Below are 20857 nucleotides of genomic sequence, written 5' to 3'. Positions count from 1 at the left end.
GATAGATCAGTAGTTACAACACATAAAGCTGCTAGAAAGGGTGTGTTATTGGAAAGAGCAAAGGGAAAAGGAAGTTGAGGGGAGAGCAAGGAACTCAGTTTACCATAAGCACAGATTGAGAGGAGATGAAGGAGAGAAGATGCAAAGGAAAGAAAGGAGCCTAATGCAAGGAAACAAGGTAATGTGTGACAAGGGAGATGCAGAGAGCATTATACTAGCAAAACACACACACAGACACCCACACATACACAGAAATGGAGAGAGAGAGAGAGAGAGAGAGAGAGAGAGAGAGAGAGAGAGAGAGAGAGAGAGAGAGAGAGAGAGAGAGAGAGAGAGAGAGAGAGAGAAGGGTAAATTGGCACAGGAGTTAAGGCCTGCTGTCCTCAGTGGCTGTGTGCGGTGCCTAATGAGGCAAAGGGATGTAAAAACAGACAGCCGTAATGAGATGGCTGATGTACACGCTGTGGAGAAAGAGACACACAGACTGCAAACACACACACCCACATACATACACACATACACACACAGAGGTACAGAAAACACAATTGAAGACAAACCAAGCGAGAGAAAGGTAGAGAGTTGAGGAGTGATACGGATAGAGACAGAGAGGCAGAGGGAAAGAGACAAGAAGCTGCAGAGAGAGGAGAGGGAGAATATATTCTACCGTTTCTCACCCATCTCATCAATACTTCTCTAACTTCTGGTCACTTTCCAAACAGTCTCAACGAGGCAAGAGTAAACCCTCTCCTAAAGAAACCCACTCTCAACCCGTCCGATGTTATAAACTACCGGCCTGTCTCTCTCCTCCCGTTCCTGTCTAAAACACTTGAACGCGCTGTCTTTAAATAACTCTCCTGTTATCTCCATCAGAACAACCTTCTGGATCCGCACCAGTCTGGTTTCAAGGCAGGTCACTCAACAGAAACTGCCCTCCTTGCTGTCACTGAGGAACTGCACACGGCTAAAGCAGCCTTCTTCTCCTCTGTCATCATCCTTTTGGACCTGTCTGCTGCATTCGACACGGTGAACCATCAGATCCTCCTTCACACTCTCCAAGAACTTGGAGTTTCAGGCTCTGCACTTTCCCTCCTCACCTCATACCTCAAAGACCGCACCTACAGGGTAACTTGGAGAGGGTCCGACCCGTGTCAATTATCTACAGGGGTCCCTCAGGGCTCTGTCCTCGGTCCCCTCCTCTTCTCTCTGTACACAAACTCGCTCGGATCTGTCATTAGCCCGCATGGTTTTTCATACCACTGCTACGCTGACGACACTCAATTCATTCTCTCCTTTCCCCGCTCAGAGACCCAGGTCGTCGCACGCATCTCTGCTTGTCTAGCGGACATCTCTCAGTGGATGTCTGCTCACCACCTCAAGCTCAACCTTGACAAGGCTGAACTGCTTTTTCTTCCGGTAAAAGATTGTCCCACTCTTGACCTAACAATCAACATCGGCACCTCTGTTGTTTCCCCGACTCAGACTGCAAGGCATCTTGGTGTGACCCTAGATAACAAACTGTCCTTCACTGCAACAGACTGAAAACTCATCTCTTTCGACTCCACTTCGAGCAATACAATTAAAAACAGAAAACAAAACAAAATAAAAAGCACTTATATACTAACTAAGCACTTAAATACTAACAAAGCACTTACTTACTAACAAAGGACTGGCTTATCTAAAGCCTGTTGAGTAGCACTTAAAATGGTTTGGCTCTATGAAACCTGATGTACTTATATGATTCTGTTTTCTTCAAGTTTGTATCTTCTTGGTCGAATGCACTTATTGTAAGTCTCTTTGGATAAAAGCATCAACTAAATGAAATGTAATGTAATGAAGAGGCAAAGTGAGGATACTTTTTAGGGAGTGGAAACTAAGCATTCTTAGAAAACTAATCTAGCGTAAAGCTGCATTCTTTTGGAGACTGGAGACATTTGGAGTGACCTAATGCTCTGTTCCTTACGCTGGCTAAAGTCGGAAATTCCAACATCCTAATAGGAAAAAAATCCAGAGGAGTGATCCTTCATGTCAGAGTCCTAATTTTCTTAACCACAAACTGCCTGGGATACATGTATTTGATTACATAAACATGGTTGCAAGGGAAAGGCTCAACATCTTTACGTCATTTTCAATTTTTCATGAACGAAATGTTTCAATTTTGTAACGTTTGATCTTCTGCCTTTGTGTTATGAAATATGAATAACATTTTGAAAAGTAAAATGTGCAGATGCCAGCATCCAAGCTAACTTGTAAATGTAGCCAAATGTGACTGAAATAATATTAGTGGTTTCAGTGGAAGAAGAATTTTAGCATGTGTTGGTTTCCAAGCTGGAACACCAGAAATAATGGAGGCTGCAATTAGTCTGTGAAAGCACTGGACCTTCAACTGTGAGTGGAACAGAGCATTTTGTAGAGGAAAGAGAGTAATACTTCAGATAATGATCATAAGCCTGAGTATATTTTAATCAATTGTATGGGTTTAAAAAAACTGAAATCTATTACAAAACTATAATATAAAATAAATCATGTAATGCCCATCTTCTAATGCAGATTGGTTTGAACTCTCCCTCTTGAGACAACGGTCACATCTTTGAGACTCCAAGCAAACACTGAGATTCATTGTCCTGTATAATTCCTACAGGATTATAACTGCAACATATTCCTAAGGGACTTGATATACTCCTGAGGGACTTTGTTGTACATTTGTAATAACTATTTTTCTCTGTCATACTCTCACATGTACTGGACTTATACACATACATCATACTTTATAAATCTATAATATAATATAAAATACTAGTTTGTTCCTTTAGTTGACAAATACAAAGGTACCAGGTTTCCATAATTTAATTGAAGTACTAAGTCGCATCAAATGAAAATAAATAATTTGTCATTGTAAATGATCTATTGACCTTCAAAAACTGAAAGGAATATCTACGATATATATGTTTCAGGGACAAGTTTTAGACCGTTGGACACAGGATTTTTTTCTGTAAGCGACCTTCAGTTCCACATTCTCCGGCCGAAACTCGTAATAAACCATCAGTGTTTACCATCAAAGCTCCAGCTCTCCTTGTGTCTCTTTGAGTCCCGACTCTCCATTGTTACAGAAGTTTCCCCCACATTTTTGCTAAGAGTTGCTAAGCAACGACCAAACAAAGACATATTTCTGTTGTTTTCCGAGTTTAACCCTGTCAGAGAGAGTGTGTGTGTGTGTTTGAGGATCTGTGTGTGATGGTATGTGTGTGTGTGCTTGTGAGAGGGTCTGTGTGTGTGTGTGTGTGTGTGTGTGTGTGTGTGTGTGTGTCTGAGGCTGGGGGTGTGTGTGTATATGGAGCTGTCTGTCTGTGTGCTGTCTGTGTGTGAGACTGTGTTTATGTCTGCAGTCTTCATCTTGTCTGTTTGTCTGTCTGTCTGTCTACTTACTGGTGTATCTGTATCTGTGTCTCCTTCTGTAATATTTGTCTCACTCCCTCGTTATCTTGGCAGGCTGAATTATACGTGAGTAAGTAATGACTGCATCTGTGTGTGTGTGTGTGTGTGTGTGTATTATTTAACCAGATAAAAAGCATTGAAATAAAATCTCATTTACAATGCTGACCTGGCCAAGAAGGCAGCAACGTTACACATAACACAAACATGTAAAATACAGAGAACACAACTAGCAGTCACTACATTGTGCACATTAGGACAGTAAGAAAGGTGCACTACTTATTACTGCAAGAGCAGCTGGTGGTAAGGACCTCAGACAACTTCAATTTAAAATAGGCTATTGGGACATGTGCCATCAGTTTGAGGATTGATTGATTGAAGGTCATTCCAAGACCAAGGACCATAATAAAAAAGACTCCTTTCTCCAGCCTCAGTCCGCACGACAGGAACCGTATCCAGGCACTGGATCTGAGGTTGTAAGAGTCACAAACTGGAGCAAATCTGGCACATACAGTTGCAATAAAAAGTATGTGAACCCTTTGGATTCTCCACACATAGCGTTGTGTGTTCCTTCCAAACAACTCAACTTTGGTTTCATCTGTCCACAGAATATTTTGCCAGTAGTGCTGTGGAACATTCAGGTGCTCTTTTGCAAACTTCAAACGTGCAGCAATGTTTCTTCTGGACAGCAGTGGCTTCCTCCGTGGTGTCCTCCCATGAACTCCATTCTTGTTCAGTGTTTTACGTATCGTAGATTCGTCAACAGAGATGTTAGCATGTGCCAGAGATTTCTTTAAGTCTCTAGCTGACACTCTAGGATTCTTCTTCACCTCATTGAGCATTCTGCGCTGTGCTCTTGCAGTCATCTTTACAGGACGGCCACTCCTAGGGAGAGTAGCAACAGTGCTGAACTTTCTCCATTTATAGACAATTTGTCTTACTGATGAACATCAAGGCTTTCAGAGATACTTTCCAGCTTTATACAAGTCAACAATTCTTAATCGTAGGTCTTCTGAGAGCTCTTTTGTGCGAGGCATGGTTCACATCTGGCAATGCTTCTTAAGAATAGCAAATTCAAAACTGGTGTGTATTTTTTATAGGGCAGGGCAGCTTTAACCAACACCTCCAATCTCGTCTCATTGATTGGACTCCAGGTTGGCTGTGTAAGGGTTTAGTGTTTTGTCTATCTGTCTGTTATATCTGTTATATACTCCAGGTGTTGGCACTTCCTGTCCGTGTGGCACCTGCTAGGCTGATTGTGTCCACCTGTGTCCCATTACCTAAAGTGTATATTTAGTCCTCCTCTCCCTTTGTCTGGTGTTGGTTCGTCTTGTCTTTTCATCATGTCCATGCCTGTATACCATAGACCTGTTTTTGCACTACCTAGTAGAACCTAGAGATTCTTGGAGAGTCCTAGTAGATCCTAGAAGTTTATTGGAAAGCTTTGTATTCTTGAAAATAAAGAATATTACAAAGCAACGGAATCGAGCATCTGAGTTCTTACGAGCCCATCGTGTCAGGCTGACTCCTGACTCCAATTAGCTCTTGAAGAAGTCTTTAGCCTAGGGGTTCACATACTTTTTCCACCCTGCACTGTGAATGTTTACATGCTGTATTCAATAAAAACATGAAAACATATAATTGTTTGTGTGGTATTAGTTTAAGCAGACTGTGTTTGTCTATTGTTGTGACTTAGATGAAGATCAGAACACATTTTATGACCAACTTATGCAGAAATCCAGGTAATTCCAAAGGGTTCCCATACTTTTTCTTGCAACTGTATATACAATGTGGAAGCTTACCTAAAATGGCTTTCTACATTAATAAAAAACAATGCTGCATCCAACGTATACTAAGTGAGGACCATCCAGTTAGGCTATACAGTTTGCTATGATAAGTCCTATAGGGTGCATTTGATATATCGCAGTGAAGCATGGTAGAGTGGGTCAAGTTTGGCCAAAACAGTGGGACAGGCAAATCTATAGATTGTATCACCATAGTCAAGCTTGTGTGTGTGTGTGTGTGTGTGTGTGTGTGTGTGTGTGTGTGTGTGTGTGTGTGTGTGTGTGTGTGTGTGTGTGTGTGTGTGTGTGTGTGTGTCTCATTAGAGTGGACCTTGTAGTGTCGGGGTCACCTGGAAGTCAACTGGCCCTAATAGGCCTAACAGTTGTCAAGGAAACGGGCCGGATCAGGCCAAGTGTGAACTGACCCACCGAAGTGTCTATGTAATCTCAGACAAACAAACACTGACACACACACACACACACACACACACACACACACACACACACACACACACACACACACACACACACACACACACACACACACACACACACACACACACACACACACACACACACACACACACACACACACACACACACACACACACACACACACACACACACACACACACACACACACACACACACACACACACACACACACACACACAAACACACACACACACACACACACACACACACACACACAGTTAATTGCTAACAACTGCACAGGCTTGTCTCTCATTGATGCTGCTGAAGGGCGAGAGCAGGTGTTATTACTTAGCACCCAGACTCCTTTTTTGAGGTAGCCAAGTTTTGTCCGGTTCTGTGTCTGCCTAGTCTAACTAATGCAGGCCTAGAGGTCTGCAAGACACAAAATCCTTACTATCAGATAAATGATGCAGCCTTGTCCTCTCACTTAACACCGCAAAAAAGGCACGACAAAAAGGACAAAGAATTCAGGAGAACATGTGCAAAGGAAGAGCAAGGCGATTTTACAGCTGTTGTTTAAGCACATAGGTTTAATCCAGTTTGAGTTCAAATTAAATTAATGCTATTTTAATAGTTTTGTTCATTTATCTGCATCATAATTGCAAATGTAGGCCTAAACATTTGTCATGTTTGCAAACAAAACTCATAATTAAACCTTTCAGTGGTGTCAGAAACATTGACTTCAGTTTTGCGGTTGTTGCTCTGCACATTTACAATCTGTTGATTAATTACTTTCTTCAGTATTGTGTGGGGTTCAAAATTCAATTAAAATCTAAAGCACTCAGGGAAGGAGGGATAGAGATGTTTACTGCTGTAAAAGCAAAGCGTAGTGCTATATGGCGAGAGAATAAGGAGGGTTATTCAGACCTAGGAACAAGAGATACCAATAAAACCTCTTTGTATGAATGAAATATAAAGTGATCATTTGTTAATTTATTTCTGGACTCATTTCCTTGCCCCTTTATAAGACTAAGGGATACAAAGTAGTGATAAGCATTCAAAGGTCTCAAATGTTTTCAAGATAACTGTAACATTGTGAACATTTCCACACAAAGAGCTAATGTGTTCAAATGAACTCATCAAGGAGAGTGGGAAACATTTGAAAAACACTCAGCTGCCGAGGAGACAGAACTGAGTCATCAAATAAAATTGACTTTAGCGCTACATAAATTAGATGAGACTCTGGACAGCTTTTCTACATTTATATCAACACAAATGGGAATATTTCAATACTGAGACCCAGAATTTGGAGCTCTCATTCTGACAGCGCTCCTTACATATCTGTGACACTTCCAGCTAACAAGGTGTCTATTATTACCTGGGCTACCTCTCCTTTCCAAGGCTTTTCTGACACTTATTAATACAACTTTGTTTTGCCTCCAGGAGATTTGGTAAAGACAAGACTGAACCCAAAAAATATGTATCACATATGGGTAAAAGTTTCAGCTAAGTGTGCATCATTGAAATTAAACACACACACACACACACACAACACACACAACACACACACACACACAACACACCACACACACACACACACACACACACACACACACACACACACACAACATCACACACACACACAACACACACACACAACACACACCCCACACACACACACCACACCACACACACACATACAAACAAACACATGCCTTCCTTCCCCAGCAGTGACTATTCATATCCATGGAGAGTGTGATTAACACTTAGCGGCCTCTCTCTAAAGGTCTCCATTAATGGGTAAGACATAGATAACTGTTGACCACTAAATCTATCTCCATGAAGTTCACCGCAGGAAGATTACTGCACAATGGCTTCCACTTGACATTTAGCACACACCATATTTTACAGGATTTACCACAACATTGTTGCTACAACACCTTTGTTTCCTCTTTGTTAACTGTGGTCAAGCAAAACAACGCACAAAGCTGCCTGTTCACTCATTTCTCACTTTTCCCAATTCAGTTTAACTTTATTTATTTATTAATTTACCCTTTTGTGTTGAATTTTCTCTCTCTTTTTTTAAATGTGACAATGGCAATTCTTTTGAATTTTTTGTTAGTTTTTTGGTTTGTTTCGACCTTCCTGTCCAAATCAAAATATATGCCACACACAATGACCATGTCGCTTGTCATTTAATTATAAAGACACTAAACAGAGAGCCACACATCAAGCAAAGAGGCCCAATATTCCAGTTTTTTTAATATTCCGCAACAGGTCGTCCAACTATTAGTCAGGTTTATATGACTGCAACATTTTAATAAAGATAATGGAAAGAAATATTGTAATTTATTGATAGTGAAATGGTTATTGAAAAATGTAGCCACGTGCTTGGACCTGATTTCATCTATTGAAGCAAATTGAACAAAAATACAATGTGGGGAAGAGAGGTAAACACATGGGAAAGGAGTGGGAAGCAGAGATCATCTAACACACATCTAACTCAACCTACACGTTAACACACACACATCACACAGTTTGACTCTCCAGTTGAACCTCACAGACAGGAATTAGTGGTTTTCTGTGGGAGTGCTGTGCTTTGATGTCCTGCAGACAACACTACCGCCCCCCTAACACACACACACACACACACACACACACACACACACACACACACACACACACACACACACACACACACACACACACACACACACACACACACACACACACACACACACACACACACACACACACACACACACACACACACACACACACACACTTAACGCTAACGCACACACAGGGGCGCCGCCAGGGATTTTGGGCCCCATGAAAAGATGTCACATTGGTTACTTAAACATTTTTTTCTTAATGTTCTAAAATAGTTTGGGCCCGTCAGTCACGGGCCCTTAGAATCCTCCTAACTTTTCACCCCCTTACTTACTCCTGCACACACACACACACACACACACACACACACACACACACACACACACACACACACACACACACACACACACACACACCACACACACACACACACACACACACACACACACACACACACACACACACACACACACACACACACACACACACACACACACACACCACACACACACCCACACACACACACACACACACACACACACACACACACACCACACACACACACACACACACACATAAATAGTCCACCCCCAGCTCACTTCGGTAGTCATTCAAACAGACTGACGGACAGACGGAGATCCATACAGTCAGAAAAGAAGTAGAGGAGGAAGATGCAGAGAGTAATTATAAAGACACAATAGAATATCTGTAAATAGACAGAGAAAAAATGCATTAATTCTAGTTTTTCAGAATAACCTTTTGTACAAGAATGCAAGCACTTTATTTATTCTTTGAAGGTTGCTGTACAACACTGTTACAGCTGCTGCAACAGAAGACAGAGGATTGCTTCACACAGTTTCTAGGTGTGTTGAAAGTGTAAACAAAAACAAAAACGTTCTCAATTCAGCCTGGAAATACAGAGGAGAATCAGCCAGAGGAATTTAAGGAAACTGGTGGAGAAGGCAAGGTGAGACTTCCTGCCGTAAATGTAAAGTTCTCCCTATTTCAGAGAAAACATTTAATACTTTTTTCTGTGTATTTAGGCAGTATTACAATAACAGAACAATAAACTGCCTATGAGTAACCTTTAGAGGGAAAACATATTTAATCTCTCTCCTTATCCTACATTAACCTTGAATGTCTCGCCTTAAACCTGTGTTGTCATTCACATTATTGGAAAGTTTTAGATATCGTTGAGGATCTGTTGCTATAAACGACACAAGTCAGGGAGGAGTAACAATGGGAAGAAAGCTCAGTGAGGAGCGACTCAGTGCTGCTGAGAGACTCAGCGAGAGACAGGGAGAGAGAGGGGATAGAAAGCACACCCATCCTGAAGTGAGCAAAGCAAACTTTCAAGAAGAAAGTCGCCCAGATGCCACGCGTGGGAGGCAGCCTTTATTTATTTATTTCTGTTTATCTGGCTGTCGGTAATGTATTCCAAAAGCGCTGTTTAAAATACTCCTTCTCCCTCTGTCTCACCATCTCTTCCCCACAGATTAGAGGGGGGCTGCGACAGGGCTGCGTATTCCCTTCTCTATATTGTCTAACAAATATCTAAAAGGGGAGGCAGAGAGTACAGCGGTTCTTTCTCAAGCGCTGAGCTGAGACAAAGAGGTGTGGCAGGATGTGTTGCTGTATGCTTGCACCTGCTTAACAGTCTGAGATTGGTTCCTTGCGCAGTGGGTCGCAATACAAGCGAAAGCAAACAGGAGCGCGCACACACTCACGTACACACGTGTGCAAGCAGCTCTCTCACCACAGGTTTAATTTGCAAAGATTAAAGTCTGCCGTGTGTTCAGTGTCACACCAACACACACGTGCATGTATACACACACACCTGGGAGGCTGCTTGGCTAAGTGTTGTCGTGGCCTGGAGCATACTGCCTGCTGTTTCTGCAGCTCTCACACACACAAACACACTCTCAATGAATTATGAGATGCCACAGAGCCTGATTAAATTATATGTAGGAGCCCCCTCAGAGCACAGGGCTCACCTAAGAGACACACACACACACACACACACACACACACACACACACACACACACACACACACACACACACACACACACACACACACACACACACACACACACACACACACACACACCACACACACACACACACACACACACACACACACACACACACACACACACACACACACACACACACACACACACACACACACACACACACACACACACTCAAACAAATGAAATCTCATCATATTCAGATAGAGAAGAAAAGATTACCTGTGGCTGATTGCTCGATGAGAACATGTAGGAAGGGAATTGAATCCTCTTTCAGTCGGTGTGTGTGTGTGTGTGTTTGTGTGAGGCTGTCTATGTGTCTGTGTGTAACCCTCTTTCTTTGACCTCTCAGTGACTTACTTCCCATTTGACTAAAAACTCAGTTTTTCCATTGGATTTTTTAAAGCAGAACACAAATGTCCCTGTTAGTGTTATTACATTGATATGATATTTTTGGTTAGAATTACAGCTGCATTCATCGATATCTCGTATTTCAATGCTATAGATGTAATGTTGTCTATAAAATCTTAATGTTTGTAGCGTCCAAAATTGTCAACTTTTTTCAATTTCAATTTCAATTTTAATTTTAATTGGAAAAAGGCAGGACATTTCTCAGGAAATTGTAGTAGAGTAAACAATACAATAGTTTCCTCTTTGATGTAGTGGAGTAGAAGTACAAAGTAGCATAACAAAGCAATACTCGAGTAAATTCCAAGTACCTCAAATGTTTTAGTAAATTTACATTCCAACACCGATAATGTGATGACTGAGATCTAAGATACATTTTGTAGGTCATCAATTTAAATAAAAGGTGCCTTATTAGACGATACATTATTTTGAATTGGCCTACATTCATCGACTTCTCTTTCTGTGTGTTTGTTGGTGTTATTGTGACACTTACGATGTTCATGAGTGTGAGCAGGTACTTTTGGACATGCTCCTTCCCGTGAAACTGCACCACTGAGTCGTCGACGCCCAGCAGCACCTCGATGTTGTAGGCCCGGTCCAGGTTCTGCCGGCGCATTCGCCCCGCTCGCGTGTGGTTAATGCTCTGCTCCACGCCGCGGTACAGAGACTCCAGGTCCATCAAACCACCAAGATCAGCACCTGAAGAGGACAAAACAAGTTATTTAAGTTATTAAAGATTGGTACGTACGCTTGCAGGATTGATTAAACATTGGTGTAAAAATCTCAATAAAAAATAAAAGTAACGACTGCACCCACTTAATAATGACAGCATTTTAAAAACACTTGAATATTCATAATGCCCCTTTTTAGATATACAGTACATGCCTGTGGTAGCTATAATACGTGTAGCATTTATAAAAAGTGTATGCTATTTTACAATAATAAGGCTCAGTCATAGAATAGGAGCAATGGTGGCACATTGTCCATAAATAGACTGACATTTACAAAACATAGGTCATATTGTTGTGTATTATATTGCGTTGTTTTTAATTTTCCAAAAAGAAATGCCTTGTTTGCGTGGCTGCTGTCAGCTTATGTCTCCACCCGTCTGCTTCTCACTACAGTGTTAGGGTGTCTTCAACACTTTTGTCGTGTGTTTAGCGGGCTGCGTGTTACACATTGACATCCATATGCACATGTGTACTTATTCGAGCAGTTGCATGTTGATGTGTCTTCCAGATAGACACCAGTTGAGAAAAATCGAGCATGTGTGTCTCTCGTAACCGGTGGTAACAGTGAAACTATCCTACACGGATCCTCTGTTAATCAACCAAATATTTCTACTCCCATCTGAATAAAAGCAGCAGATGGTGCTTGCTAAACACACGCATTGAGACAGCTCCCTCACGCAGGGGCTGCCCACCCTGCTATTTTCTTGGCTTGCTACATGCTGGAAAAAATGCAAATTACACAAGAAACTACATTTTAGGTTATTCCATTGGAAAATATGCAACCTTCAGCAGCCCTGATATGTTCAGATCACTAATTACTTCTATGTTCATGCCTACACAGGTATGTGAGACAGTGTGTTGTTATGTTGTTTGGAAATGTTTGGGTAAAGTGAACTCCTGACTCTGATACAGAAGATAAACTGTCCTGTCTCTGGCGCCAAGGCCATCATTTCTTCACTCTGCGTCCTCCCCCTCCATTCCTCTGTCTCTCTCACCCTCCTGGTATGTAGACACAGCACTGCCTTGCTTGTATTGAATATATGGAAGGCCAAGTCATGCAGTCTTGAACACGTCGTCACTGTGAATTCAATGAAGCACTATCCTCCCTGAATCCAGCCAAGGCCTCCCACAGCGGAGTATGACACACAACACAGCGCATTGAGCGGAAGTGTGTGTGTCTGTGCTGTGTGTACACAAACATGTCTAATTGGACCATAAACCACTAAGTTGAGTATGCTGTTTTTGACTGTGGAGCTTTTTTTTGAAGGTGGTGAGTTTATTCAACACGTGTCATGAGGGTTCAGCTGGAGCTCCGGGGTTTTGACACGTACGGATAGAACAAGCGTTGAGCGGAGGGAAAAGAACAAGATCCAAGAGGAAGATACAGGGAAGACGAGGGGAGAGGAAAACAGATCTGCCACCTTGTCTCCCAATCAGCAAGGGGCATCCCGCTTTCCCACTCCCTCTTATGCAACGTTTCCAAGGCAACGGGCTCATGGGTAAAACAACGGCCGCGTGGCTAATATTGGCTCCTGAGTCGCGAGCAGAATGAATCTGGAAGGCTGAATATGATCCCATATCTGCCCACATCCCAGTGAGTGACAGAATACCAACACAGAACGAGAGAAAAGGAGAAAGACAGGGTGGGGGAGATAGAGATTAATATAGAGAAAGACAAGAGACTGAGGATAATTTAAAGATTTTTGCAGGACTTTTGTTCCGTTTAATAGCTCATCTCTGACACACACATTTGTTTCTCCTCGTTAGTAGGGGCAGCTAGATTTAAGGCAGTGCACTTCACAACAACTTTTGGCTCTTCCTAGTTATAGCTGCCTTTAACGAGCCTGATGTCATAACCGCACCATCAGCTTTTGAAGACAGGTCCAGATATTTTTACCTTTTTTGCTTATATAATGTTAAGACAAACCGCAGAGAAAAATACTTTTGTGTTCTCGCATTTAACTCTGCGCCTTCGGAAATTGCAGTGCCTTGAAAACTGCAGATGAGACAATGCGGGGACATTGCATAACACGGGGCCACAGCTGTATGGTAAGTGGGAAGTCTAAGGTAGAGATAACTCAAAGTGACACTGGCAGATTGGGAAACAAGAAGAGACTGAACTAAAGGTTGAAAGGTGCTTGACCAGATGGAGAGCTCTAACTATTTAAACCTGTCCTTGCTTACATTTATAAAAGAATAACAAACGTTCCTAGTTTCTGCTGTTTTGGAGAACGTTTTTCAGAGAGAACTGCAGAGGAATAAGGTGCAAGAGGGATTGAGGGGGGTGAGGGAGGTGAGAGGTAGACCTGAGGGGTGTGATGGATGAGAGAGAGCAAGATGAGAAGAGACCAGAAGGACCTTGGTTGTTCTGAGTTCTGCTTCAAGCTCCCGCAGTGATGGAGGATATCGCTCTCTTGTACAACATCCGTGTGTGTGTGTGTGTTTGTGTGTGTGTATGACTGCGGGCAAAGCGCCAGGGTGCGCTGCCGTGTTTCTCACAGCAGTAGCTTACATTAGCCTCTGAAACCTAACTGTTATCACTCTCAACCCCCAGATAGGGAATTGATCATAATAGTGTTCATTTTTCTTTCCGCTCAGTCCCAAACCTCCTCCTCCCACACCTCTTACCTGCACAGACACACACACACACACACACACACACACACACACACACACACACACACACACACACACACACACACACACACACACACACACACACACACACACACACACACACACACACACACACACACACACACACACACACACACACACACACACACACACCACACACACACACACACACACACACACACACACACACACACACACACACACACACACACACTTCATGTGTCTTCCAACCTGGAGCTTTAATTTTCCCACCTGTTCTCCATCTTAATTTGCATGTTTACACCCCCGTCTGCATCCCTGTGTACACCCCTCCACCTCCAGCCTCACACGCAAACACCCCACATGCAGGCCCCCGCCGCCCTCTCTCTCCCAGTATTCTCATTCAGGTGGGGTGTGGAGCACGGCCTTATTAGGAGACAAAGGTTCTTTGTCTTTCAACCTTTGCAAAATGTCAAGGATGTCTGGGAACCCACTGAATACCAGGTGGGGAGAGAGGAAGGAAAGACTATAACCTCAACAGGAGAGAAAGAGAGAGAGAGAATGGTGATGATGATCCAGGTCGAGCCACATCTTAATATCGAGCCGGTCTTTGATCTAAGGTGACTCTTTGGCAGTCAGGTGTGGCACCTCGCTCTGCTCCGCATTCAGTAGCTCTACTGTATAATGAACCTTACGATGGTCACTCTGTTCGGACTCAAGGTAGGGGTGCACCAGACTGCGGTGTGCAAACCTCTGCATTTGGAAGAGTCTGCATGTTACAGAGTGCATGCTTCATGGACCTCCAACACAACAAAATAACTGTCAAGTGAGACAGAGCTATGTAGTGGTTAGTGTATCAAAATTATCAAAGGGATTACAATAATGAATTTAACAGTATCATATTGTTAGTTCAAACAATACCCAAACATATAAAGACACACACACATAACTCAACTGTTTCAAGGAGGACATATTATGCACATTTGAAGGTTTATATTTGTATTTTGTGCCTCTACTGTGACATTTTGACATGTTTTAATGTTCAAAAAGTGCTTTTTTAATTGTATTGGTACAGACTATTTATTTTCAAACACACCCCCAATCTCAAAGTCTTGCAGGACGTAAAATTAAGCACATTCAATTTTCAAGTAAATGTAAATGATGTGGATTAGTTTGGTATGGTCTGTTAAATTCAAGATTATGTGACTTAAATGCACTTTATGTATGTATTTCATTTGAATGGGGAAACTCTAAAATAAAATATGGCTTTTAGAACAAGAGTGTTTGCTTTGTCGTAGAGATGTGTTAGAAAGTTATTTGAGAATGCATTGTTTTTGTTTGTTCTATATTGAAAAAGTAAAATATTAATAATATGAAAATGCGGTGCTTAAGTGACTTTGAGGGTGTCAGCTCACACAGTGTTCCCTCAGGAGTGATGATTACATTCTTTAGTGTTATTGTATATTTTGGTTATTTTTCCAGCAGGTCTGAGTGGCAGCAGGTCTCAGGGGAGACAGCGTTCTCATTAGTGCTCACCTGAGTTCAAGGCTGTCTGTCCACCTCCAGGCATAGTTATCCAGACATGTGAACTAATTTACTTACAGACACGTCTTGGTCACATAGCTCAGGGCACAGACATTTTGTCTACCCGGTGACAGCTTTATGGGTTGTCACGGTGATGAGTGTCCTGGAAAGCGGGCCGTTAACACTCTCGCTAGCATCTGGGCAGGTAGCAACATGCTACGCTGTCCCACACAGTGTTCCCATACTGAATGCTCATTATTTCTAATCCATCATGTGACAGCTGTAAAGGCTGCAGAGTGGAGAACACACAGTGAACTATGCTTCCTATAATCATACAGCTGTTAATTATTTAGATTGGCAATCAGTAATCTAATTTTACATGGACAGCTCCCCGAAGACCATAATAATTATTCATACATCAAGCACTGAACTTTGCCCATTTATTAATAACTGCTTTGGGTTGGGGTTGTTTATTTTTAACAGTGGTTCCTATAGCGCTGATGATGATTTAAGGTGGTCGAGTGTTGGCTGTGAGTTTCTTGTCCAAATATTACTTAGGGTAATGCAATATATATCTCTGCTACCTGAAGTGGAGTAGAGGACCATTTTTAATATTGCATGACACAGCCTTAATAATCAGCAGGCGAGAGGGCCACATATCCTCACTGCCGCTCGGTGCGTCTGTGTGGATTTCTGGTGGTTCAGGAGACAAGGCAACCTTTAGCTCTGTCCTCTTACATAACTGTCTGTCTGTCAGAAACACGCAGGGCTGCTGGGGAGGTACACACTGACCCCCCCCCCCCCCCCCCCCCCCCCATGTGGTGCTGTGCTACAGTTTCATTAGCTGAGCCATTTCTTCATATAGTCTATGCAGATGTACCAACATACATACAATATGCAAAGCCGACAAATGAAATCAGCTCTATAGGGGTTTGAAGCTGACAGAATTCACACTCATGATCGCACATGTTGTCACAGATGAGCCTAAATTGAGCGGTGATGTTTCTCACAAGCTGCGAGGAGCCTTGTGTCTCCATATCAATAATTACATCAAGAAAATCAGCCCATGTAAACATCGCAAACACATCTCAAAAACACAGTAATCCAATCATCACAGTCCACGGAGGCAATATTGTTGGCAAAGATCAATCATATCCCCAAACTCTCTCTCTTCTTTCTGCGGTTGGATTTTCGGTGCTCGATGTAAACTGGAGAGTCTTAGTGGCCAATAAGACAGCAAAGCCAGGCTGATAAAGGGCTTTCTGCAGGTCTGAAACTGACCCGTCTGAGCGCCTGTCGGCCTGTGTCTGTCTGTCAGGCATTTTTAAAGGTCTCTTATGAAATCAAAAAAGCACGAAAACAACTCCAGCCAAGACAGGGCAGCGAAGATAAATACGTAACAGCACCAGTATGCAGACTACAGCGTATGCAGACAAGACAGTCTTCATCCACATCTCTTACTGCTGTCATATCAAGCTCCTACTGCCTATACTTTAAGAAAACTATGGATCAATCTTACTGGGAAACGGTGTGTGCATCAACAGGAACATAAAGAGGGAGAGGCTGACAGTAAGGTGCAAGGTCCGGCTCACAGAGAACCTATACATCTCAGCAGAGACAGCTTACTGCGAGCTTGAAGGGTTTGTGGCCCCCTTGCCACCTCTCTCCCCAAACCTGCAACCCCTCTCTGCCTTTACCTCAGCCTCTGATCTCAAATATATCACCCCCCCATCTCCTAATATTGATCTTCATATACAACTCATATATTTGAAGGAAAAGTGATGCTGCCGGGATTATGTTTTCATTCAGGAAATGTTTATCTTAAACGTACCTGTAAAACGTTCAGCAATCACAATATTTGCTTCTACAACTAAAGCATGATCGCTGTTTTTTATGATAATGTTAGGGCACTTCAACAGACTTCAGGGTTTTTCACTCAATTTTATCCACCATTATTTATCTGCTCTGCAAAATGCTCAACTGTAGTTTCTAGCTTTACCTGTGTGCTGAGGAGAATCTTCACCCTCGCTTTTCCTTAACTAAGATTACAACATCTTTATATCGATATCTTACATAGAGGAAAAAGCGTAATAAAATCCACAAATATTTCTGTTTCTCCTGTCCTCCCTGCTTGTTTTCCTCATTTCTTCTCCCGTCACCCATAGCCCCAGGAAATGTCCTGTCTTGGCTGTGAAAAGCTAACGCCAGCCACCAGAGACACACAGCACCACAGTTATTATGACAGGCCGGTGAGCCAAACATCTGTCAACCTGAGCACTGAAGGGATAGAAGGAGTGGAGATGAAGGAGAGGAGGAGGGGGGGCAGAAGAAGAGAAAAGTGGACAAGGATAAACATAGGGCATACAAGATAAAAGAAAAAAAGCCATGAGCAGAGATAGACGATATGTATACATAATTAGCCAGTAGGTTTAGTTTATATTACAGTTACAGTATAAAGTTCTCAAGACGGCCAAATACTAAAAGCTTGTATCACAATCACAAACAGTTTCTAAAACCCGGAAGCTATTGCGGTTATACCACCGAGTCATTTTTTTTTCTTCCACATGGTCAGCCAGCTCTACAAACTGAGCTATAATGCGGCACTGAGTAATGTTTTTAGATTCTATTAACATAATTAAATAAGAGGGCAGTATTTTTATTTTATTGGGACCATTAAGCAGCGTGTGAAGTCAGCTGGCTTGTAAATGTTTTCTATAGCAGCCAGCACAAAATCTAAAAGACTATTAACACACACTATAAACAGGACTCACGCATGCTAAAATAAACTTGGACAGAGTGCAAATGGCAGTGCATTGGTGTTAATGTTTCAAACTGCCCACCTGCAGGGGAAAGGGTTGAAAAAGGTGTGTCAACATGTCTAATGCATTCAGCACTTTAGTCACCCTTCTTTTTGAGTTTATCTACAACTAATACATCTGCTTTTCTTATTATTAGCAGTCAATGTGTTGTGTCAACACCTGGATGATTTAACAAGACGACCGCAGGTGGACCAATAAAAACTAGACCTACAGGCCAGGCAGGTCAAACAAATAAACAACAGCTCACCTTTTTGAATGGCCTATAAACACTAAATTACCAAGTTCCCCTTATATCCCTCTCTTGTTACATTCCTCTCCTTTCCTGCTTCCTTCATTTCCTCCTTATTTATTAAATGCACCTCTTGAAAGGGTAGATATGAAGTTAGAGTGGGTAAGAGAAAGTCTATCTAAAGGTGTGAGACAATATGTATGCAAATGTTCTCAGCAAGAATCTCCCCAGTAGAGCCAGGCTTCAGCATGCCTGCCAAAGGCCGGGAGGATGAGGATTTATCATCCAAAGCACCTCATCATAAATGATAAGGATACACATACAAGGCAGGCTGTAACATAGTGATAGACCACATCTTACCCAGCTACATAAGCAGAGTAGTAAATCCAACAATTAAGGCGTGAAGTACAAAGACTTTAACACAGGGAGTCAAATATGAAATATGTTGGTGTTTAAGAACTCGGCTTGCTCTTACACCAAGAGTTATTACTGCCTGTCGGCCCCAAACATTCAGACGGAATTATTTTCAATTGCACAGTGCTCGAGCCAGACGGGAGAGAATTAATAAGGCACTACAGTGTATCGGTGTTACTAAATTGGCAGTGTTTCATAACAAAGTCTTGCAAAGCAGTTATCAATTAGAAACAATTAAAAGAGCCATTCATCATTCTTACAAAGCCGGCTGCGTACAGGGAGCAGCGCTGACAGAGAGGCTGATAAAATGTAATCAAAACCATAATCAGCGAGCGCTCTTCAACAGAGGATCATGATGACTGAGCTGAGGTATATGCATGTAAAGATCACATCTCAATCCAGCTCTATTGGACAGCAACACCCAGAGGGAAACCAATGCGAAAAGTCGGGGAGAAAAACAGGATAAGAATACGTTTAAAGTGATGCTGAAAGACTGCTTCTAAACCTGCTGGAGAGATCACACAAACACGTTCATCCTTTGGCCCTTGGCAATTGCCAGTAGGGCATGTGTGTTCTTGACATGGATGAAATGTGCAGGTCTATCTGTGTGCATGATGTTGATTGACATTCAGTTTCCTGCATAACATATTTCCCAGAAAACCCTGGCTTCCCTTATTCATGTCCAGATCACTGCTGTTGGTAACCAGGAGAGATGTGATCTTAATGCAAAGATGCATTTGGGGAAAGTATCCCATACACATTAGATCTCTGTATATCCAACTTCCCCAGCTCTCAGTCCCCCTGAGGCAATCGTGATGGCACAGGTTGAGGCTGCAGACCCCCCACCTCCCAGGCATATGGCTAATCAATGCTGCCTCTTCCGTGCAAAGGTAACTCTATACTTGAGTGGGAAGGATAGGGGAGGATAGGGGAGCTACCAGCGCGGCCTCCCCCTCTCTGTATCCTAATGAAGCTCCCAGGTAATCAAATCACTCCGAGTCCACACACAGGCAGATGGCCAATAAGGGAACAACCACTGGGGCTCTTTGATGGGATCATGACAAAGTTTTTAAAACTTTACCAAAGAGCCATTTCTTCTATCTCTGCATGCATTGAGTTGAGCCGAAACTGATTTCAAAATGTGACTACATGAGTTTAAAATGCTTAATGTGTCATCTATGTTGTTCCCTTCACAGCACTATCACTGATCAGTTTGATGCGGAGACAGCTGAGAAAATTATCATTACTTCATGGCCACATGAAAACTGATCTCAGCTTAAGTCACTCTGTTGCTGGACTATAGTCATTTTCTTTGGGACCACTGACAGACAATATTAAGTAACTGACATGTGAAGTTAATGTATTTATACCAAATTCATAAACTTAAAGTCTTGTGAAACAGCATTAAGAGCTTTTTAGACATGCAATCGACATATCTCAAGAATCAACTGAAAAAACATCACATCTAAACAAGATGAGTAGTGGGAAAATGAAAAAAATAAAACACTGTAGAAGTTTTGAAAGTAAAAATAAAAGTGCATTTACACTGAGGAAGTATATAAGAAACTTGTGGCTTAATCCACTTTGCTACTCAATAAAGATAATGTAGCATGGGGCAATCGCATTATGAAGCAACAAGGTGAATGTTATATAAAGGTGTTATAGGCGGCGTCCACAACATTGAACTGAATGTACAGTCTAATGAATAAAAAAACACTCTGTTTAACTTCAACAGCAGCAATGATACAGTGACCTACAGCATTCCCAAAGTTTCCCAACAACTTAAACTGCATGCAAGACAGAAAAGGATCATGTGGATCCTT

At 42.2% G+C, this 20857-nt stretch overlaps 1 protein-coding gene across 1 annotated transcript in view; it reads right to left on the bottom strand.

The window, feature by feature from the left end:
• Positions 1 to 20857, bottom strand: part of LOC117556018 (A disintegrin and metalloproteinase with thrombospondin motifs 2-like) — a 124780-nt gene that overhangs the window by 21688 nt on the left and 82235 nt on the right. Inside the window, exon 4 of the mRNA XM_034231153.1 lies at positions 11195 to 11400. Coding sequence (XP_034087044.1) covers positions 11195 to 11400 — 206 coding nt within the window. The remainder of the gene's footprint in view (positions 1 to 11194; positions 11401 to 20857) is intronic.

This window comes from Gymnodraco acuticeps, unplaced genomic scaffold (assembly GCF_902827175.1).
Source record: "Gymnodraco acuticeps unplaced genomic scaffold, fGymAcu1.1, whole genome shotgun sequence".
In the NCBI taxonomy this organism is placed as follows: domain Eukaryota; kingdom Metazoa; phylum Chordata; class Actinopteri; order Perciformes; family Bathydraconidae; genus Gymnodraco; species Gymnodraco acuticeps.
Note: the sequence above shows the minus strand (reverse complement) of the source record. Positions and strands in the feature narration are given on the sequence as shown.